The sequence below is a fragment of the Pongo pygmaeus genome, chromosome 20 (genome assembly GCF_028885625.2).
Source record: "Pongo pygmaeus isolate AG05252 chromosome 20, NHGRI_mPonPyg2-v2.0_pri, whole genome shotgun sequence".
NCBI classification, from domain to species: domain Eukaryota; kingdom Metazoa; phylum Chordata; class Mammalia; order Primates; family Hominidae; genus Pongo; species Pongo pygmaeus.
The window spans coordinates 54,049,741-54,072,879 of record NC_072393.2 but is presented as its reverse complement, the minus strand read 5'-3'; the positions used below and the strand labels follow the sequence as shown (position 1 = coordinate 54,072,879).

At 44.3% G+C, this 23,139-nt stretch overlaps 1 protein-coding gene across 1 annotated transcript in view; it reads right to left on the bottom strand.

Annotated features, from left to right (window-relative positions):
- Positions 1–3,953: 3,953 nt before the first annotated feature.
- Positions 3,954–23,139, bottom strand: part of ELSPBP1 (epididymal sperm binding protein 1) — a 30,725-nt gene continuing 11,539 nt past the window's right edge. Inside the window, exons 2-7 of the mRNA XM_054464992.2 lie at positions 20,567–20,653; positions 14,987–15,124; positions 13,183–13,329; positions 9,389–9,547; positions 6,876–7,040; positions 3,954–4,152 (exon numbers count right to left, since the gene is read on the bottom strand). Of these exons, the coding sequence (XP_054320967.1) occupies positions 6,883–7,040; positions 9,389–9,547; positions 13,183–13,329; positions 14,987–15,124; positions 20,567–20,636 (672 nt within the window). The 5' untranslated portion in view covers positions 20,637–20,653 and the 3' untranslated portion in view covers positions 3,954–4,152; positions 6,876–6,882. The remainder of the gene's footprint in view (positions 4,153–6,875; positions 7,041–9,388; positions 9,548–13,182; positions 13,330–14,986; positions 15,125–20,566; positions 20,654–23,139) is intronic.

The window sequence follows — 23,139 nt, the reverse complement described above, 5'->3', positions numbered from 1 at the left end:
GCCTGGCTAATTTTTTTTTTTTTTTTTTAAGTAGAGATGGGGTTTCACCATATTGGCCAGGCTGTCTTCAACTGACCTCATGTGATCCGCCTGCCTCAGCCTCCCAAACTGCTAGGATTACAGAAGTGAGCGCCTGCACCCAGCCTATTTATATATTTATTTTTGAGACAGGGTCTCACTCTGTTGTCCAGGCTGGAGTGCAGTGGTGTGATCTCCGTTCACTGTAACCTCTACCTCCTGGGCTCAAGCCATCCACCCACATCAGCCTTACTCTCCTCAGCTGGGACCATAGGTGTGTGCCACCACGCCTGGCTAATTTTTTTTTTTTTTTTTTGGTAAAGACAGGGTTTTGCCATGTTGCCCAGGCTGGTTGCAAACTCCTGGGCTCAAGCTATCCACCCTCTTCAGCTCCCCCAAAGTGCTGAGATTACAGGTGTGAGCCACCACACCCAGCCAATAGCTTTGTTTTATAAAATAAAAAAATTAAGAAAAAGTGGAGCCCTTGGGTTAGCCGAGGAGGGAGGGTCACTTGAGGCTAGGAGTTCATGACCAGCCTGGCAACATAGTAAGACCCTGTCTCTATTAAAAAAAAAAAAAAGACAGAAAAAAGAAAAGAAAAGAAAAGAAAAGAAAAAAAAATTAGCCAGGCATGGCGGTGTGTGCCTGTGATCCCAGCTACTCAAGAGACTGAGGCAGGAGGATCGCTTGAGCTCAGAAGTCAAGGTTACAGTGAACCAAGATGGCACCCTTCACTCAGCCTGGTGACAGAGTGAGACCCTGTCTCTAAAAAAGAAAAAGTAGAAGCAGAATAATATTATTTCCTAACCTCAGCCTCTTTCCTCAGCTCCATCCCATTCCATCTACACATTCACCCATCCGCCCCTTCATTTCTTCAGTCACCCATTCAAAAAAGATTTTCTAAGTACCTGGTCTATGCCTGACATTGTTTCAGGTAATGGAAATAGAGCAAGGACAAGGTACTTGGCCTCAACAAGCTTATATTTTAGAACCATGCAATTCAATAGAATCTTCTGCGAGGATAGAAATATTCCAGACCCGTGCTGTTTATTATAGTAGCCACGTGTGGCTACTGAGTATTAAATGTGTGAGCAAGGCTGAGAAACTAAATTTTATTTTATTTTTATTTTATCAAGTGAGCATAGTTTTATTAATGAATACATAATTGTATTAGTCCGTTTTCATGATGCTGATAAAGACATACCCGAGACTGGATAATTTATAAAGAAAAAGAGGCCAGGCATGGTGGCTTACGCCTGTAATCCTAGCACTTTCAGAGGCCGAGGTGGGTGGATCATCTCAGGTCAGGAGGTCGAGACCAACCTGATCAACATGGTGAAACCCCATCTCTACTAAAAATATAAAAATTAGCTGGGTGTGGTGGTGCATGCCTGTAATCCCAGCTACTCAGGAGGCTGAGGCAGGAGAATCACTTGAACCTGAGGGGGTGGAGGTTGCAGTGAGCCAAGATCATGCCACTTCACTCCAGCCCGAGTGAAAGAGCAAAACGCCATCTCAAAAAAAAAAAAAAGAAAAGAAAAGAAAAAGAAAAAAAGGTTTAATGGCCTCACAGTTCCACGTGGCTGGGGAGGCCTCACAATCATGGCAGAAGGTGAAAGGCACGTCTTACATGGCAGCAGGCAAGATAGAATAAGAGCCAAGAGAAAGGGGTTTGCCCCTATAAAACCATCAGATCTTGTGAGACTTATTCACTACCATGAGAACAGTATTTATTTTTGAGACAGGGTCTCAAAAGGAAACCGCTCCCATAATTCCATTATCTTCCACCAGGTTTCTCCCACAACATGTGGGAATTATGGGAGCTACAATTCAAGATGAGATTTGGGTGGGCACACAGCCAAACCACATCAATAGGTAACATGGGAATTATGGGAGCTACAATTCAAGATGAGATTTGGGTGGGGACATAGCCAAACCATATTTCCATCCTCACTGAAGATTCTATTGAATTGCATTGTTCAAAATATAAGTTTGTTGAGGCCAAATACCTTGCCCTTGCTCTATTTCCATTACCTGGAACAATGCCAGGCATAGACCAGGTACTTAGAAAATCTCTTTTGAATGGGTGACTGAAGAAATGAAAGGGCAGATGGGTGAATGTGTAGACGGAATGAGAATTGTGGGAGCTATCATTCAAGATGAGATTTGGGTGGGGACATAGCCAAGCCATATCAATAAGGAATGTTATTAAGTACTTAAGTTAAATGTAACTAGCTCCTTATGGCTAGTGGCTACTATATTGGACATCACAACTTCATGCTATATGCCTGGGATTATTCTAGGTCCTGGAATGTGCCCAGCAATAAGGTCTTTTGGTTTTTTGCAGGCTACATTCCAGTGCCAGGGAAGGAAAAAAATTAAATCCATCAGAAGAAGCTCAGATTGGGATAAATACTTTGAGGATAAAGTGGGATGGTTAGATACAAAGATAATTTGGGGAAGGGGCTTAATCAGAGCGGTCAGAAGGGACATCTATTTTTTTTCTTCAGACAGAGTCTTGCTCTGTCACCCAGGCTAGAGTGCAGTGGCGCAATCACAGCTCACTGCAGCCTCAAACTCCTGGACTGAAGCAATCCTCCTGCCTTAGTCTCCCAAGTAGCTGGAACTACAGGTGTGAGCCACCACACCCAGCTTATTTTTGTATTTTTTGTAGAGACAGTGTTGCTACGTTGCCCAAGCTGGCCTCAAACTCCTGGCCTCCAGTGATCCTCCTGCCTCGGCCTCCCAAATTGCTGGGGTTACAGACATGAGTCACCATGCCCTGCCAGAATGGGCATCTCTTAAAAATGAGCTGGCTCAGGTTGGGTTCCCCAGGGCTCCTCCTCTGTCCGAGAGCAGAGACAGCAGGCAGGAGGCTTATCAGGGAGTTTCCTTGGGATCAATTATGGGAGGGAAGGGAAGGAACTGGGATTGGACAGAGGGAGAGGTTGAGCCACGATGCAGGCTCTACAACCTCAGCTGAACCCACGGGAGCTCTGGATGTAGCTCTTTTTGAGTTATCTCACTTGGACTGGAATAGCCAGGCCTTTAAACCCAGCATTGGTCATTCGTTGGCTGTGGCCTGCCCTGGGAAGGGCATGGTTTGGGTGAGGGAGGCCATTTTGAAGCTGAGACCATCTCTGATTTCGACTGAACACCAAAGGCTGCCTGCAGACAGCACTCGCTGGAGCTGGGCAGCAAGTCCTTTCTTGAAGGGGGATCTAGGAAGCCCACGTCCATCTCCATCACAGGGGCAGTTCCACGGACAATGAGTGAAGGCAGGAGGAGACTGCAGGAAGACAAGGGGTAAGAGAATTCCAGAACAAGGAAGACACAGAGGCGGGGGGAGGAGGAGAAGAGGGAGAAGGAGAGGGAGGAGAAGAGGGAGAAGGAGAAGGAGAGGGAGGAGGAGAAGGAGGAGAGGGAGGAGGAGAAGAGGGAGGAGTAAAAGGAGGAGAAGGAGGACAAGAAGGAGTAGGAGAGGAGTAAGAGGAGACATGGAGGAGAAGGAGGAGGGGAAGGAGGAGAAGATGGAGGAGGAGGAGAGGGAGGAGGAGAAGAGTGAAAGGAAGAAGAAAGAACAAGAATAACAATGTGAGTTTCCATCTGGGCTGAGAGGGAATCAGATTCTGTAATCAGTTCTTGATATCTGCCATGGACACAGGGAAGGAATGGTTGAGGCAGTCTTGCAGTGAATTTTCTACCCTCTGTTTACTTCCTAATTTATTCATTAATAATCTAATAAGTATCTACAAATACCCCACCCGAATCTGTGATTTCCCTCAGAAGAGAGAGCAGGCTGTAATGACTCCTAGAGGTCTCTGGCCTGAGAGTCTGACCTCTCCACACTATGAGACTCGACAGCCTGGCTACCAATCTTTCCTTCCCCACACATTCACCATTGGTCTCGTCTTAGGAAGCAGAAAAGGCAGATCCCAGGGTTAAATCAAGACTCGTTTATTGGTGGTTATGCTGCATTCTCTCTACTTTCTTTACAAAGTCCAGCTGATCGAACCAGGTGGTGCAGAGGGTATTTCTAAAGGTGGTTATTTAAGCTGGAAAGATGCAATGAAAAAGACGAATCTGTGCTCAGCCTCAGTATGGTGGTCTTCCTCTGAAGATGTTTCTCCTCTCCTTGAAAACAGAAGCAAAGATCTGAGTTTAATGAATAAGTAGGCATTGGCTCAAAGAGGAAGGTGAATTAAAAATGACTTTGTATTGGTTTTACGGACTTAGTCGGAAGCAGCTGAGCTGAGAGGAATCAGACACCCCCACCCCCACATCCCTGCCTGGCTCATAGGAGCAAGGAGATCAATGAATAATGAGCCCCTCAACCTCACCTCTATGCTAAGGGAAAGGGGACCTGCAAAGAGCCAGTTCTGCTGTGATGGACAGAAGTCAGAGGCTGGACACTGTTCCTAGTCCTAGCCACAGACCAAAGGCTGCTGTGGGTGTTTTTTAATATCTACCCTGTTAAGATGGTGCCCAGAGTTCCAAACCCCCTCCTTTCCCTCTCCTCTATTCCAGGAAGATGATTTTCATTACCAAGGCAAAATTCAGGAAGGGCCCACTAATTTAGTGTCATCCATAAGCCACGTGCATTGTAAGGACAGACACTGCTAGAACCACCAGGGTTTTCCACCCCAAAGGGAGGAGGGATGGGGTTTTGTCTACACATCTGATGAAACGGCTTCTCTTTATTTTAGATTCCAGAAGTCACAGAGCAGTGAGGTCAGTTGATCCATGTGGGAGATTTAAAGAGCATTTCTACAGGCTGGAGAACATCTTTCAAGCTTAAATAACCACCTTTAGAAATACCCTCTGCACCACCTGCTTCAATCAGCTGGTCCTTTGTGAAGAATGTAGAGAGAGGAAAAGACTAGAAGAAAAGGAGGGAGAGGCCAGGTGCAGTGACTCACGCCTATAATCCCAGCACTTTGGGAGGCCGAGTTGGATGGATCACCTGAGGTCAGGAGTTTGAGACCAGCCTGGCCAACATGGTGAAACCCCGCCTCTACTAAAAATACAAAAAAAAAAAAAAAATGGCTGGGCATGGTGGTGCACCCCTGTAATCCCAGCTACTCGGGAGGCTGAGGTGGAAGAATTTCTTGAACCCAGGAGACAGAGGCTGCAGTGAGCTGAGATTGCACCACTGCACTCCAGCCTGGGTGACAGAGTGAGACCGCATCCCAAAAAAAAGAAAAAGAAAAAAAGAAAGAGAGAAAAAAGAAAAAAAGAAAAGAGGGATAAAGTTGGTTCTGTGGAGGTACTTGATGACCAGTGGGCTGAGGTGGGGCAGGAGGCCCAAATGGCGAAGGAAGAGAAGTAAACCCCATTTTTCCCTTGGTCAGCTACTCAGTGATGGGGGCAATGGATGCACACCATGGTGCCTTGGCTTCTGGGTTATCCTTCCTTTCCTTCCTTCCTTCCTTCTCTTCTTCCCTTTCTTCCCTCCCTTCCTCTCTCCCTCCCTTCCTTCCTCCCTCCCTTCCTTCCTTCCCTTCCTTTCCCTTCCCTTTTCTTCCTTCCTTCCTTCCCTCCTTCCCTTTCTTCCCTCCCTCCCTCCCTCCTTCCTTCCTTCCTTCCTCCCTCCCTCCCTTCCCTTCCTTTCCCTTCCCTTTTCTTCCTTCTTTCCTTCCTTCCTTTCTTCCTTCCTCCCTTCCTTATTTCCTTCCTCTCTTCCTTCCCTCCCTCCCTCCCTTCCTCCCTTTCTCCCTTCCTCCATTACTTCCCTCCCTCCCTTCGTCCCTCCCTCCCTTTCTCCCTTCCTTCCTCCCTTCCTTCTTTCCTTCCTCCCTCCCTTCCTTCTTTCCCTCTCTCCTTCCTGTCTTCCCTCTCTCCTTCCCTTCTTTCTTCCCTCCTTCCTTCCTTCTTTTCTCCATCTTTCTCCCTCCTTCCTTCCTTTCTTCTCTCCTTTCTCCTTTCCTTCCTCTCTCCCTCCTTTCTTTCTTTCCTCTTTCTTCCTTCCCTCCCTCCTTCCTTCCCTCCTTCCTTCCTTCCCCCTTCCTTCTTTCTTCCCTCCCTTCCTCCTTCCTTCCCCCCCTTTCTTCCCTTCCTCTCTCCTTTCCTCCCTCTCTCTTTCCTTCCTTCCTTCATCTTTCTTCCTTCTTTCCTTCCTTTCTTCCATCTTTCTCTTTTTCTTTCTTAGACAAGGTCTCACTCTGTTCCCCAGGCTGGGGTACAGTGGTGTAATCATAGCTCACTGCAACTCCTGAGTTCAAGGGATCCTCTGACCTCAGCCTCCTGAGTAGCTGGGACTACAGATGTGTGCTACCACACCCAACTAATTTTTTTTTTTTTTTTTTGTAGAGACAGGGTCTTGCTACATTGCCCAGGGTGGTCTCAAACTCCTGGCCTCAACTGATCCTCCTGCCTTGGCCTCCCAAAGCACTAGGATTACAGGTGTGAGTCACCACGGCTGGTCAGTTATTCCCTTTTCTGGATTGTTTTTTCATACCATGCTCCTTTCTGAGAAATTCCACTTTTCTAATCATCAACAGCCAAAGCCTCCCAGACTTGAAACTTGGAATGATACCTTCCTGGGTCTGAAAAAGTTTGCCAATTCCCCTCTGCTCTCCTGCTTCTGGGAAAAATCCCAATTTCTTTCATCCTTCTAATCTGGGGAGTTGTTCCAGTCTTCCCCAACTCCACCTTATCTTTGACAACAGAGCCCGCATTGCTGGGAACCTCAGCTAATCAGACATGCTGGAAAAACAACAGATCTCGCCTTCACATCAGCGATGCTAATCAGACACGCCGGAAAAAGCAGATCTCGCCTTCATATCAGTGACACACCAGTTGTGCACCTGTCTCACCTCTGCATCCGTGAAATGACCACTGTTGGTCCCTGCTCTCACCTCAGCATCAGCAATACACCCAGGTGTGGTCTTGGTCGTAGTTGTAAGAAGTTGCACACCACACAAGGTTCTCCTTTGATCCTTTGTTAGTGCAGTTAAAGTAATTCTTGTTTTTATAGTTGAATGGAAAGTGGCAAGGAAAGCCAGGGACCAACGCGGAAATTCCTAGGAAGCAGAAGGGGATAAGACAAAGATTACTCCCCAGGCTTCACACTGTCGAAGAGGCGTGGGCTTCAGGCCCACCCGAGATTTCAAATTGGGGCTGAGTGTAGTGGCTCGCACCTTTAATCCCAGCATGTTGTGAGGCTGAGCCAGGAGGATCATGTGAAGCCAGGAGTTCAAGACCAGCCTGGGCAACATACTGAAACTCCGTCTCTACAAAACAAATTTTTTTTAATTAGCTGGGCGTGGTGTATGCCTATAGTCCCAGCTACTCAGGAGGTTGATGCAGGAGGATTGCTGGAGCCTGGGAGGTCGAGGCTGCATTGAGCCATGATTGCACCACTGCACTGTAGCCTGGGTGACAGATGGAGACCCTGTCTCTAAAACATAAAATGTGGCTGGGCTTTGTGGCTCATGCCTGTAATCCCAACACTTTGGGAGGGTAAGGCGGGCAGATGACTTGAGGTCAGGAGTTTGAGACCAGCCTGGCCAACATGGTGAAACCCCATCTCTACTAAAAAAATACATATATACAAAAATTAGCTGGGTGTGGTGGCAAGCGCCTGTAATCCCAGCTACGTGGGAGGCTGAGGCAGAAGAATCGCTTGAACCCGGGAGGCGGAGGTTGCAGTGAGCCGAGATCACGCCACTGCACTCCAGCCTGGGCGACAGAGTGAGACTCCGTCTCAAAAATAAAATAAAATAAAACAAAATATAAAAAGTAAAAAAAAAAAAAAGAAAAAAAACTAAAAAATAAAATCTAGGTAAACCCTACAGACGAAGGCACTGCCTGGGCACTGCTCAGAATGCCGACCTAAACCTAAGCAAAAGAAGAATTTTGTTCACAGTACAAGAGCTGAAATGAGCCGAAAGTGTGTCCACAAATGACCACAGAAGCACCATAAGTATCGATTTTCTGAGTGACAAAGTTTAGCGAGTAGGCACATTTGCACCTGTGGAATCCATGAAAGATGAGGACATAAATGATGTCCTCATGAAAGATGACCCCATAAATAGTATAAACTGGAAGCCTCTATCCACAGCAGCTTGAGGCAACAGAGGGTAAATGGGTCTCAATTTTTGCTGTCACATCTTCTCCCATGACCAGCTGAGAAATAATTTATTTTATTTAGGAAAGTCCCAAGTTGTTGGAACAACACATACCCCCACTCACAGCTATTTGGACTGATCCCTTGCCTGGAGTGGTGCAGAGCTATAACTCCTTCTAGTTTCTCTTTGCCCAAGGACTTCCCTTTCCTTTCCTCTGGGTCTTGGGTATTTTCTTCCCTCAGAAGCTATCAGAGTGTAGGACTTGAGAAAGGCTGGAAGATAGGGCAGGCACTGGAATAGGGAAGAAGGGCAGAGTGGAAGCACAGAGGGCCCTGGAGGAAGGAGGGAAAAGGAGAACGCTGGTCACTAGGAGGATCTGGTGGATAGAGGATTTGTCTCAGAGGACCAATTCCAGTGTCCTCATCTTTCATGGATTCCACAGGTGCAAATGTGTCTACTTGCTAAATTTTGTCACTGATGAAATCGACACTCGTGACGCTTCTGTGGTTATTTGTGGACACACACACAGAGAGGAAGTTTGAGTTTGAGTCTCCCAACACACATGTTCTCACCCGAGGGGGAACAAGGGGATGCTCTTTTGGCTCATTTCAGCTCTTGTACTGTGAACAGGTGCACTTTAGCAGTATAGTATTATGTTTTCCAAATGTTTGAGCCTTTTGTTGGGTGATTTCACTGTTTGTTTGCTTATTTATTTATTTTAGAGGCAAGGTCTCACTCTGTCACCCAGGCTGGAGGACAGAGGTGTGATCACAGCTCACTGCAGCCTCAACGTCCCAGGCTCAAGTGATCCTCCGGTCTCAGCCTCCCAAGTACGTGGGACTACAGGCACATGCTACATACTTGACTAATTTTTTTTTCTTTTTTTTTTTTGTGGAAACAGGGTCTCACTGTGTGCCCAGGTTGGCCTTAACTCCCTGGCCTCAAGTGATCCTCCCATCTCAGCCTCCCAAAGTTCTGGGATTATAGGCGTGAGCCACCATTCGTGGCTCACACTGGGGTTTTTAAAAACCCTGGCGTGTGTTTACTCTGTATTTGCATCATGGTTAGGTGTTTAACATTTTGAGCATTTCATTTTGGCACCTTTCTCTTGGATTTTAAAGCCTGTGGCATATCACATCATTGACATTATTCACGAGCCAGAACTCTGCCTGCCGGATTCAACACCAGATCCTCAGTGCCCAACTCAGTGCCTGGCTCACAGTGGGGTTTCGGGAGGTGTTTGTTGAGCAAATGAAAGAAAGAATCCACCCACACCCACCCAACCCCCATCCCCAGATTACTGGTGTCGGCACAGAAACTCCACTTTCCATCCTTATCCATGTTCTCTGTGGTTGGGCACCAGAGCTTGTTGCTCTCATCCTCCATGCAATCAGAGACCACATTATTTCTGTAGATGGAGGGGAAGATGCAGGGCTTGCTGAGAGAATTTCCCCCATACTCTGAAAATAATTATGGAAAGATTACGGGTCAAGAAGAGGAGATGAAAAGAGCTTCCATTTATGACACACAAACTGTGCCACGCTTTATCCTATGAAAGGCAACGTAGCATTGGATTCTCCAAGCAACTTCAGGATGACGTTATTATCTCGATGTTACGGATAAGTGAGAACCAAAACTGTCAACTCGTGCACAGCTTACTGTCTCCGGTATTAACATGACTTCACGGTTCTGCGGTTGCCATCACCTTGACTCTACTAAGCTAGGAAATTCTTGCCCAGGAAGATAAGAGTTGCGAATAGCCTTATTATTCATTCCAGAAGCCTCCAGAAAAGCTGTTTACATAAATATCAGACCGTTCAACTTTTTCAGTAGATTGTGTCAAAACACTGTTTATTCTTCCAGACTCTTTAAAACCCCGTCTTTGGTCATTTCACCTTGCTGTGACCACCAGTCTTGACTATTATATCATGATCCTTACACAATCCAAATCACATCCCCCGTTGAAAGACCCACCTTAGACGAGACTCCAAGACCCCAACAATATGCTGAGTTTTCCCTCCCCACTTCGAGACGTTATTTTTTATTTTTTTTAGATGGAGTCTTTCTCTGTCAACCAGGCTGGAGTGCAGTGGTACAATCTCGGCTCACTGCAACCTCCACTTCCCGGGTTCAAGGGATTCTTCTGCCTCAGCCTGCCGAGTAGCTGGGATTACAGGCATGCACCACCATGCCCAGCTAATTTTTCTATTTTTATTAGAGCGGGGGTTTCACCATGTTGGCCAGGCAGGTCTTAAACTCCTGATTTCAGGTGATTCACCTGTCTCAGCCTCCCACAGTGCTGGGATTACAGGCACGAGCCACCACGCCCAGCCCAAGACATTATTAAGACCCTGTCAAGGAAGTGAGCAATAAACTCAGTCTTGCCGAATTAGCAGGCTTTTTTTTTTTTTCCTTTGGTGGTCTTTTATGGGGAGCTAGAATTTGACTAAGGGGTTGGGGTTTTCAGGCAGTAATGACTGGTGATTAAGAGCACAAATTCTGAAGGTTAGACATCCTGGGATCAAAATCACAGCTTTGCTTCTATTAACCTCAGTTTGTCCATGTGTAAAACCGGGCTAGTAATCACATTTACCTGATAGAGATTGTTGTATGGAATAGATGAGTTATTTCATGTGAAGCATTTAAAACACTGCCTGGCACATAGAAAACGCTTATTAAAAGTTCATTATGTTATGATAATTATTACTTTTATTATCTAACATGTCCAATATCACATAGATGGTAAGGGCGACAACAGAATTCCAACTCGGGTCTAACTTCAAAGCCCATTTTTTTGCCTAGTGTCTCAGATGATAGCAGAAGGAAGCTCACATTTCTTGGGTACCTGGTATAGCACCACCATCAAACTGCAGGAAAATAAACTCCAGTCTTTACAAAAACCCTGTGATGCCAGCCTTAGCATTCTCATTTTGCAGATAATAAAAGTGACTTCCCAGGCACGAATTTCCCAGGTTAGCAGAGTCAAGTTGATGATGACTGTGAAGCGGTAAAGCTATGTTTATGGAGACAGTAAGCTGTGCAGGCATGGGTGGTTTTGGTTCTCACTTATCTATAGAAAGGAAATAACCAACAACTTTCTTAACCTAATGGGGAAGCCAAAGCTAAAAGGTATCTCTTCCTGGACATCCGTTTGGTGATTTATGCAAATTTGAATCTGTTACTCCATCAAAACTGGGTCTAAGGAGATTGGATAGTTTTAAGGATAAACAGGAGCTTAGATTTTAAGGTTATATTACCATAAAACTGATGTTACTTTTCCTCCTTTTTTTTTTTTTTTTTTTTGAGACAAGATCTCACTGTGTTGCCCAGGCTGGAATGCCATGATGCGATCATAGCTCACTGCAGCCTCAAACTCCTGGGCTCAAGGACTCCTCCCACCTCAGCCTCCCCAAGTAGCTGGGACTACAGGCACGCACCACCATGACCAGTTAATTTTTTAATTTTTGTTTTTACAGAGTGGGTCTCCCTATGTCGCCTAGGCTGGTCTCAAATTCCTGGCCTCAGGCAATCTTCCTGCCTCAGCCTCCCAATCCCTTTTGGGATTACAGGCATGAGCCACTGAGCCTGGTCTCACTGATACCTTTCCTAATTCATCTATTTGGTTTAGGGTTAAGAAATGGCTAAGGTTATGACTTAATGATGTATTAATGACTGAGTATATTATTAATGTATTTATTAATGATGGAATGTATATATTAATGATACAATATAGAGTCAGGAATGGAAATGGAGAAAGAGTTGGGCTTCGGATGAAAAATTAGGTTAACTACTAGGACAAAGCTATAGTGAGATTTAAGGTTAAGGTTGGTTTATAGTAAAGAACACAAATGGTGGATGATTAGGGCTAGAATAGAATTAAGGTTTAGATGGAATTAGGATTTGTTGAGTGCTAAGGGAACAACAGAATTAAGATTTTTATGCAAGAGTAAGCATGCCTATGAATAAGTGCCTTCATACATCTTTGTCTCTGTGGACGCAACAATGCTTAAGGAGAGAGCATGGGCTTTGGAACTATATGGACTAGAACTCAAGCTCTAATTATAATATAGCGCAGGACTGTGACCTTGGGAAGGGCTCAGTTGTACTGGGACCGTTTATTGAACAGGTGGTGGTGAGCAGCAGCTCACAGAGCTGCTATGGAAAGATTCAACAGGATATTGTATACAAAGCTCTTGGATCAGTGTAGTACAGAGAGGGCATTGAATGAATTTTGGTCATTATTCACCTGAGATTATGTGTAGACTTAATAAGATGTTAGGCTGCATTGAAATGCAGGTCAGGGCCAGGCACAGTGGCTCATGCCTGTAATCCTAGCATTTTGGGAGGCTGAGGCAGATGGATCACCTGAGACCAGGAGTTCAAGACCAGCCTGGCCAACATGGCAAAACCCCGTGCCTGCTAAAAATACAAAAATTAGCTGGGTGTGGTGGTGGGCGCCTGCAATCCCAGCTACTCAGGAGGCTGAGGCAGGAGAATCCTTTGAACCTGGGAGGCAGAGGTTACAGTGACCCGAGATCACTCCACTGCACTCCAGCCTGAGTGACAGAGCAAAGACCCTGTAAAAAACAGAAGAAAGAAAAAGAAAAATAAATAAAGAAAGAGAGAGATAAAGGAAGGAAGGAAGGAAGAAAGAGAAAGAAAGAGAGAGAGAGAGAAAGAAGGGAGGGAGGGAGGGACGGAGGGAGGAAAGGAAAGGAAAGGAAAGGAAGGAAGGAAGGAAGGAAGGAAGGAAGGAAGGAAAGAAAGAAAAGGCAGTTTGGGTCCATCAGTGGGTGAATTTCACTATTGTCAGTTCTAGAAACAGAAATACTCAGAAGCCAATATCAGGACTTCAGCTCAGTGTTTCAGTTCTCAGGACACCTGTCTTTTCATGCTGGACTGGGGACTGGGTGAATGGCCTCGGGATACCCCTGTCTGTGGTTGTCATAATTAACTCTCTGAGCAGACACTTGGCTCCTGTAAGTACTTCCCCCTGGGTGCTCTGGTCTCTACTTTGCCCAGCCTCCCCTCAGGAGGATCCTTGCTGTCCACTCTCCCTCCCACCACACATCCCATCCCTGCCACAGGGGCTCACCATTGGTTTCACAGAATTTCCACTGCTGTTTCTCATCGAAGATGGAGGTGACCGAGCACCACAGACTGCCTAAGAAGCTGCCCTGGGAGATGCAGCTGTTATAAGCCTTTCCTCGATAGATGAAAGGGAAGATACAGCGTGGGTAATCTGTTAGGAACAGAGTTTGTGAGTGGCTTGACTTCCTCTAGTCAGTCACAGGACAAAGTCATTTAATCATCAATCAATCATCATAGGACAGGACAGACATAAGGTTCAGAAGAGACTTTATGCATTATTTCATCAAGCATTTGCCTATGCCATATACATCTGATTCTTGAACAACATGAGTTTGAACTCGGGTCCACTTATATGTGAGTTTCTTTTCTTTTCTTTTTTCTTTCTTTTTTGTTTTTTTTTTTTTTTTTTGAGACAGAGTCTCGCTCTGTTGCCCAGATTAGAGTGCAATGGCGAGATCTTGGCTCACTGCAACCTCTGCCTCTTGGGTTCAAGCAATTCTCCTGCCTCAGCCTCCTGAGTAGCTGGGATTACAGGTGCCTGCCACCACACCCAGCTAATTTTTTTTAATTTTTAGTAGAGATGGGGTGTCGCCACGTTGGCCAGGCTGGTCTCGAACTCCTGACCTCAGGTGATCCACCCGCCTCGGCCTCCCAAAGTGCTGGGATTACAGGCATGAGCCACTGTGCCCAGCGGGCGTGGGTGTTTTTCAAAAAGAGTTTTGTTGAATGTGTCTGCCTCTCCTGCCTCCCCTTCCACCTCCTCCATTGCTTCTGCCTCTGTCATCCGAAGATGGTGAGACCAACCCTTCCTCTTCCTCCTCCTCCTCAACATGAAGATGATGCTAACGACCTTTATGCTGATCCATTCCCACTTAATGGATAGCAAACGTATTTCCTCCTTTTTACAATTTTCTTAATAACATTTTCTTTTCTCTAGTTTCCTTTATTATGAGAATACAGTATATAATACATAAGACATAAAACATATGTGTTAATTGACAGTTTATGTTACTGGTAAGCCGTCTCGTCAATAGTAGGCTATTAGTAGTTAAGTTTTGCTGGAATTACAGGCATGAGCCACCTCGCCCAGCCTCAAATCCCTTTTCTTACATTTTGTTTCTTTTTTCCCTATTAACTTAGAAAATTAAGAAAGACATAAAGATGGGATGGTTCTACTGGGTCAACTAGTCTTACAATATCATAAGACCCTCATCCAGAGAGCACCATTTTTAACACTATCATTATTAACATTATTACCCATTATTAGCATTCATTGTCTGGCATCCCAGAGCCTTTTCTTTTTTTTCATTTGTGGAAATTAAAAACAGTAATTATATATTATTTATTACCCATTACATTATCACTGATTTTTTTTTTAATTTTATTATTTTTATACTTTAAGTTTTAGGGTACATGTGCACAACATGCAGGTTTGTTACATATGTATATACATGTGCCATGTTGGTGTGCTGCACCCATTAACTCGTCATTTAGCATTAGGTATATCTCCTAATGTTATCCCTCCCCCCGCCCCCACCCCACAACAGTCCCCTATATCTCCTAATGTTATCCCTCCCCCCGCCCCCACCCCACAACAGTCCCCTGTGTGTGATGTTCCCCTTCCTGTGTCCATGTGTTCTCATACCAGTTAGAATGGCAATCATTAAAACCCAGAGCCTTTTCTATGCACGCATACGTACTATAATTTGTCTGCAAAAATGTGATCATGTCATAGACAGTCACACATTCTCTTTTGTGATCCACCCTATTCAAAGGCCACCGGCCAGGGACATTGTGATACCACTCACCTTCACTCTGGCAGTACTTCCACTGGCCATTGTATACCGCTCTGGTGGCACACCAAGGGGATAAGCTATGAATATTGGTGCAAGTGAAGTAAACAGATCCCTTGTAGGTAAAAGGAAAGACACAATCCTCGTGCATCCCTGAAGGGCAGAAGGAGAAAACAGGAGGGGGGAAGAATCACAATGAATTAGCAAAGGATGAGTCTTGGTTTGGCTCTTGCTTTGATCTGAATGTCCGTGTCCTGCCCGCCCCCAAAATTCATATGTTAAAATCCTAACCCCCACGGTCATGGTACAAGGGGCCTTTGGAAGGTGATTAGGTCGTAAGGGCAGAGCCTTCATGACTGAGATAAGATCCCTTATAAGAGACCCCAGAGAGCCAGCTAGCCCCTTCCACGATGTGAGGATACAGCAAGAAGTCACCATCTGTGAACCAGGAAGCAGGCCCTCATCAGCAACTGAAACTGCTGGTGACTTGCCCTTGGACTTCTCAGCCTCCAGAACTGGGAGACAGAAATGTATATTGTTTATAAGCTACGCAGTCAATGGTACTTTTTAATTTTTATTTTATCTACTTTTTTTTTTTTTTTTTTTGAGATGAAGTCTCACTCTGTCACCCAGGCTGGAGTGCAATGGTCTGGTCTCAGCTCACTGCAACCTCCACCTCCTGGGTTCAAGCAATTCTCCCACCTCAGCCTCTAGAGTAGCTGGGATTACAGGTGCCCACCACCACACCTAGCTAATTTTTGTATTTTTAGTAGAGACGGGGTTTCGCCATGTTGGCCGGGCTGGTCTCGAGCTCCTAACCTCAGGTGATCCTCCCACCTTGGCCTCCCACAGTGCTGGGATTACAGGCATAAGCCACCATGCCTGGCCTGTGGTATTTTGTTATGGCAACCCAAATGGACTGAGACAGTTCTCATGGTGGCCTGAAGGCTACACACCTAGGCTTAGCATCCAACTTCCTAATGACATGTCAGAGCATATCCAGTTCATGTTGGGGCCAGGAGCACTGGGGAACAGTTTCATACACAACCAAGAGAACCATGGCGTGTTGTTCCTTGAGACCACTGTTTCTCAGAACATAAAATGGGGGGCCAATGACATTACACAAAATACTTTTTGGTGGATCACAAGATCACATTAGGTTATGTAGGGACACACATTAAATAATTTTGAAATATAGACTGGAAAAAAATCATTTTCCAGTGGTCTTTTTAGTCCTTCTGCTTACGCAAAAGAGAAAGCTTCAATTTAATACTAGTATTTCTCTACTGCATCTCTAATACTTAGTAATCTCCCATTTTAACAAAAAAGAGAGGGGGGTGGGTAGCAGGACTCAGACTCAAAGGTTTATTTGGACAATAGTCTAGCAGAATTTAATAATGGGATTTTGTTTTCATAGTACAGTATTTCTTTTTGGTCGTACTTCCTATTTATGGAAAGTGGTAGTGCTTTTTTATATTATAATACTGATATTAACCGATCTCCTAAAATGAATTTTTTAAAGTGAAGAAAAGTAAGCAAATTTAAAGAAAAATGTTGAGTAAATAATAGTACTGGTGGTACCCAGATGTGGCAAATATTGAGGGGACAACTTTCGATGTCCTTATTCTGCTCAATGAGTACAGGAACTTTGTTTTTTGTGCAGTGTATCTACAGAACCTAGAATAATTACTTGCTCAAGAAACAACAGAAACAATAAAATAAGTTTGGAAAAATGCCACGTGAAATAAAGTTAAACAGGTTTCTTTAATGAAGGACTCATCAGAAAAGTTAATATGAAAATGAGAATTGATGTATACAGTATATTGAGTTGTCCTTCTTTTTTTTCAAAATTCAATGGCACTAGAGACTAATGGTCCCTGAAATATATCAAAAAATGCTGTTTTCGGCCAGGCACAATGCCCCTTGCCTGTAATCCCAGCACTTTGGGAGGCTGAGGTGGGCGGATCGCTTCAAGACCAGCCTGAGCAACAAAGTGAGACCCTGTCTCTACAAAAAACAAACAAACAAGATTAGCCAGGCATGGTGGTGTGCGCCTGTAATCCCAGCTACTTGGGAGGCTGAGGGAGGAAGACCCTTTGAGCCTGAGAGGTTGAGGCCACAGTGAGCCATGATTGCACGACTGTACTCCAGCCTGGGTGACAGAGTGAGACCCTGTCTGAAAACAAAACAAAACAAAACAGAACAGAACAAAACAAAACAAAAAACAAAAACGGTGTTCTGCAGAATTTTGATGTGTAAATTTTTTCTAAAAAAGAAAGAAATACTATTCTATGCCAAATTCCTCATTACATGAAAACCCACGTACAATAAGGACTAATTAAAGTTGATTGCTTTTTTTGAGCAGACCTGGGATGAGAGCTCAACTTGGCCATCTGTTAGTTCGTTGCATTTTTCACCTCTGTTTCTCAGAACTGTTTGGTATTTATTTTTGTGAAACTTTAACCAGTTTAAATCTGGAAAGTGCTTAGAAGAGTACCTGGAGCATGGCTGCTGCTTAACAAATATTAGTTATGATTATCATTGTCAGCATCATCATCATTACCATCACTGTCATCATCATTCTCCACACTATTGTCATTGGTATCATCATAATGATCATCATCATCATTGTCATGGTCATCATCATCAGTCATTGTCACCATCATCAATCTCATTACTGTCACTGTCATCATGATGATGATCATCATCGTCATCATCATCATCATTGTCATCATAATCCACCTCATTATTGTCATTATCATGTGATGATGATCATCATTGTCATCATCATTGTCATTATCATTATCAGTCATTGTCATCATCATCATTATCATTGTCATTATCATCAACCTCATTTTTGTCATTGTCATCATCATCATTGTCATTGTCATTGTGATCATTATTCTCCTCCTCATCACATCATTATTGGCATCATCATTATCATCATCGTCATCATCATCATTGTCACCACCATCATCATCATCATTGTCATCATCATCAGTCATTGTCACCATCATTATCAACTCATTATTGTCATTATCATGATGATCATCATCGTCACTGTCATCATCATTATCAGTCATTGTCATCGTCATCATCATCAACCCCATTATTGTCATTCTCATCATCATTGTCATCATCATTATTGTAATCATTATTTTCCTCCTCATCACATCATTATTGTCATAATCATTATCATCATCGTAGTCATCATCATTGTCACCATCATCATTGTCGTTGTCACTATTATTGTTGTCATCATTACCATCATCATTGTCATCATCATCCTCATCATTATCATTGTCTTCTTCACTATCATTATCGTCATTATCAATGCTTTGCCTCAGTCACGAGCACCACTGAGTATATAGGACACTGTGTTGAGGGGGAGGGCAGATGCCCCTGTAGGTGGAATTAAGGTTATCTCTGGGAGTTGTTAGTAAGAATCAGCACATAATGAATACTATTAGCCATCTGCAAAGTAATCCAGCAGATGGCCTAATCTTCTTAACTGAGTTACAATCCTCTATAATCCAGACCCTGCTGACCTGCCTGTTCTCACTCCCTGATTAACATTCCCTTGACCTTACTCCATGTTCTTTCTCGTCTTTGGGATTTTGTCCTGCCCTTCACCCTGCCCTGAATGCCTTTCCTCTCTTCCCAGCTTTAGTCCCTGCTATTCATCCATGAAGACTTGGCTCAGTCTGGGTCAATACTCTTCCTCACACTTATAATGCTCAGAGTCAATCTCCATAAATGAACGCAGTTGCCAATTTTTAAAAAATAATTCATTTATGTGTCTATAACTCCCAATTACTGTGAACTCTCTGAGTGGAGGGTTTAGGTTTTGTTTATTTCTGCACTTCTGGTCCATAACACAATGCCTGGAACTTACAGATCACTCAGTAGGTGTATACTGAATAATTTGTCTGTAAATACACGCAAAGGGAAGTTAACTTGGAATACTGAGTTTCACCACAATTATGTGGGTGTGGTCTCAGGGAGGCATGACAAAAATGAGATTATAACCAGAAAAGTGGATACCCCATCAAGTACATTGTTCCTTGTCTGAATAAACTGTGAGTTCCTAACCTTTTAGGAATTTGTCAGTTTTTTGAGAACCCAGAACTTCTCTCTAGGAGAATATTCATATGCCCTTATGGTTGAGATGGCTGTGTGTTCACCGAAATCAGTTTCACTTTCCTCCCAAATGCACTGCTACACTGCATCTCCCAGACTTGCTTGCAGCTAAGAGCCATATCAGTTCTGGCCAGTGGAAGTAGGAGAAAGTGATGAATATCACTTCGTGTCCTGGCCAAAAGAAAACAAACAAACAAAAAACCCTCTCCTCCAAGATCCTCCAGACTCTCTTGATCCTTGTCTACGAGCTAAAAGCAAAGAAACCTCAGCAGACTCTGAAACCCTAGGGGATGGTGGGGCCCCAGGATGGAAGAAGCTTGGATCCCTGAAAGACCATATGGAGCATTGTTTCCTGACCGGATGCACCCTTCTGGGACTTTGCAGAACCAAGAAAAAAAAAAATGTTACTGTGTCAAGCTGCTGATAGTTCGGAGTTCGCTTGTTACAATAGCTATTCTCACTACCCTCATAAATACACACACTTTTTAAAATATAAATTCAAGTTTTCATGGACTCTAATCCTCACTCAGTGACCCCAGGTTAGGAATCTCTGGAATAAAGAATGTGGGATCAAGGTGCATCAATATGCAAAGGGTTCCTGAGCCTTATCCAGAGGAGAATGATTTATTAGGCAGAAAAGGATTCTAATTGTGAAGAATGACTCACCAAGGCTTGAGTGAATGACATGTAAGCAAGGTCTCCTCTTGTTCTGTTTCTATGCTTATCCTACAGTCTTTTAGTGATTAATTGAGACTCTGAGATACATTAAGATATAATTAGGGTGTCCAGGTTGGGGTCTGAGGGTTCTGTTCATTGGAATTATATAGCCTGCCTTTTACCCCCACCATGTGCTGAGCATTATGAAAGATGCTGGTGCCCATTATCTTATTTGATCTTCAAAATAATCCCATAAGATAAATACGGTTACTTCTCTTTCACAGTCTGGAAACTGACTTCAGAGAGCTTATGTTGCTTGACCATATTTACCAAGAAAAGAAGTGGCAGATCCAGGGTCCAAACCCCAGGTCTTCTGAGATTTTTTTTTTTTTTTTTTTTGAGAGGGAGTTTTGCTCTTGTCACCCAGGCTGGAGTGCAGTGGTGCGATCTCGGCTCACTGCACCCTCCACCTCCTGGGTTCAAGCGATTCTCCTGCCTCAGCCTCCCAAGTAGCTGGGATTACAGGCGCCCACCACCATGCCCAGCTAATTTTTATATTTTTAGTAGAGACGGGGTTTCGCCATGTTGGCCAGGCTGCTCTGGAACTCCTGACCTCAAGTGATCTGCCCGCCATGGCCTCCCAAAGTGCTGGGATTACAAGTGTGAGCCACCGCGCCCGGCTTCTTCTGAGATTTTTGCTAAGCCATCTCCTCCCTACTTAGTTCCAGGAATCTTTGCTTTGCCCCATTCATTCTTTTCCAGCTTCTAAATCCTCCCCATCATTTTGACTGTCCTCACCTCCACTTGACTCATAGGAATAGAGAAGGAAGGTCGTCCATCCCAACAGGTAACTGGACCATCGGGTCATCTTGGCTGCCCTCTTCTCTCTGGAAAAGAAGACAAAAATTGTCATCTCACAAGTCCTCTTCCTCTTCCCACTAGCTCCTAGATTTGACGTCATACATGCCATTTTTCTTTCTATCCACAGTAATTTAAAAAATAGACCAGGCATGGTAGCTCACACCTGTAATCCCAGCATTTTGGGAGACCAAGACAAAGGATCGCTTAAAGCCAGAAGTTCAAGACCAGCCTGGGCAACATAGTAAGACCCCCATCTCTACAAAATTTTCATTTAAATTAGCCAGGCATGGTGGTGTATGCCTGTGGTCCCAGCTATTCAGGAGGCTGAGGCAAGAGGATCACTTGAGCCCAGGAGGTCAAGGCTGAAGTGAGCTATGATTGTGCCACTGTACTATAGCCTCGGTAACAGAGTGAGACCCTGTCTCTAAATACACACATACACACACATATATCACACACACACATATATGTTTCTACATATGTGTGTGTGATATGTGTGTGTATTTCTACGTGTGTGTGATATATGTGTGTGTATTTTTAGAGACACACACACATATGTGTTTCTACATGTGTATATGTACAGGTTTGTAGCCTGGAAGCACAGGCTGTATCATATAGCCCAGGTGTGTAGCAGGCTCTACCATCTAGGTTTGTGTGAGTACACTCTATGATGCTCACACAAGGACAAAATTGACTAACAATGCACTTCTCAGAATGTATTCCTGCCGTTAAGCAATGCATGACTCTAGTGTCATGTACTGTCCTTAGGAAACTGTGATGGAAAGAAAAAAATGAAACGCTTGTTGAACACTGACTATACTCCAGGCTCGATGTTCAACACACTTTATGTCACTTGGCTTTCACAAATCAAGTAATACTTGTTTTAATCCCCATTTCACAGATGCAGAAACTAACACTCAGACCTGGATTGGTCACCCAGGGAGGAAAGGGCAGGGTCTGGGTTCTAACCCATATTAATGGCTGCAAAGGCCCTTCTCATTGTTGGAACCTTAACAATAGCCTTAAATCCTCCCCATGAATCACACTCATCTCCTTAGCTGGATACGAAAGTCCTTCAGTGATTAGCATTTACCGTCCTCATTAACCATAATTATTGCTAGCTCTATTTTCCTTCGTGCCATTTCCTTGATGACAGGTAACTGCCATTCTCAGCAGCAACAAGAACCCACAGTTTGGAATTGGTGGTCTGGATTTGACTTGAGGCTCAGCTACTATTACCACTTCTATGGGTGGCTCCCAATTATTGACTGCTTACTGTATACCGGATGTCCTAAACTTCGTATCCACAATCCAATTTGCTCCTGAAAATCTAAGGGTAGGCATGATCATCTCCACTTCATAGAAAAGGGAAACTGAGGCTTGGGAGGTTAAGTAACTTACCAAAGGACCACAGCTGGTACGTGACATATCTCAGAGTCAATGCGGGTCTGTCTATACCAGTGTCAGAGTTCTTAAGCAACGTAAACCCCTTCGCCTCTATGAGCCTTTGTTTCCTCATCTGCAGAATGTTTTTAGTCATTCCTGTGTCTCCGAGTGGCCACGAGGGTCCAATCAGACATTGATGTGAAAATGCTTTTCACTTGTAGATTGTTAGTGGCATTCATGAATTATTAAAGCCAAGGTCAGGATAGCTTGGGAAGACATCAGATGGAACCAACTTTTAGCAACAAACCCAGATACCGTCAGGAATCAAAAACCCAAAGTTACTGATTTAAGTCCTCCCACAGCTAGGTGGCACCACTGAGTAGCTAAGCCACACAACACGCCCCAAACTTTTTTCCTCTACCAACCGTGCTTGGTTCTCCTGCTACACATCAAAGTGTCTTTCTCCCTTTTTCTTGTTATTCTTCCTTGAAGCCTTTACTCTTAACCCCAGCACCATGCCTCAAACAGGCTTTTTCTGAGTGATCTCATTCACTACTTGTGAGGGACTCTAATTCTCTTTGGCTAGTGGCTCAGAGTCAGGACTTAGACCTGACAGTGAAGGATGAATGAGTCAGGTTCAAATCCCAGCTCCACCGTTTACCAGCTGGGTGACTTTGGGGAAATTACTTAAATAATTTTTTTTTTTTTTGAGACAGGGTCTCACTCTGTTTCCCAGACTGGAGTGCAGTGGCACCATCTCAGCTCACTGCAACCTCCATCTCCCAGGCTCAAGCGATTCTCCTGCCTCAGCCTCCCAAGTAGCTGGGATTACAGGCATGTGCCACCACGCCCGGCTAATTTCTGTATTTTTAGTAGAGACAGGGTTTCACCACGTTGGCCAGGCTGGTCTCGAACTCTTGACCTCAAATGATCCACCCGCTTTGGCCTCTTAAAGTGCTAGGGTTACAGGCATGAGCCACTGTACCTGACCTTAAATTTTCTAAGCCTCAGTTTCATCGTGTCAAAACATGAGGATACTAATCTTATCTACCACTCAGCCTTGTTATGACGATTAATGACAATCATAAAAATATAACAGATTTGGGAGACCTAAATGGGAGGAT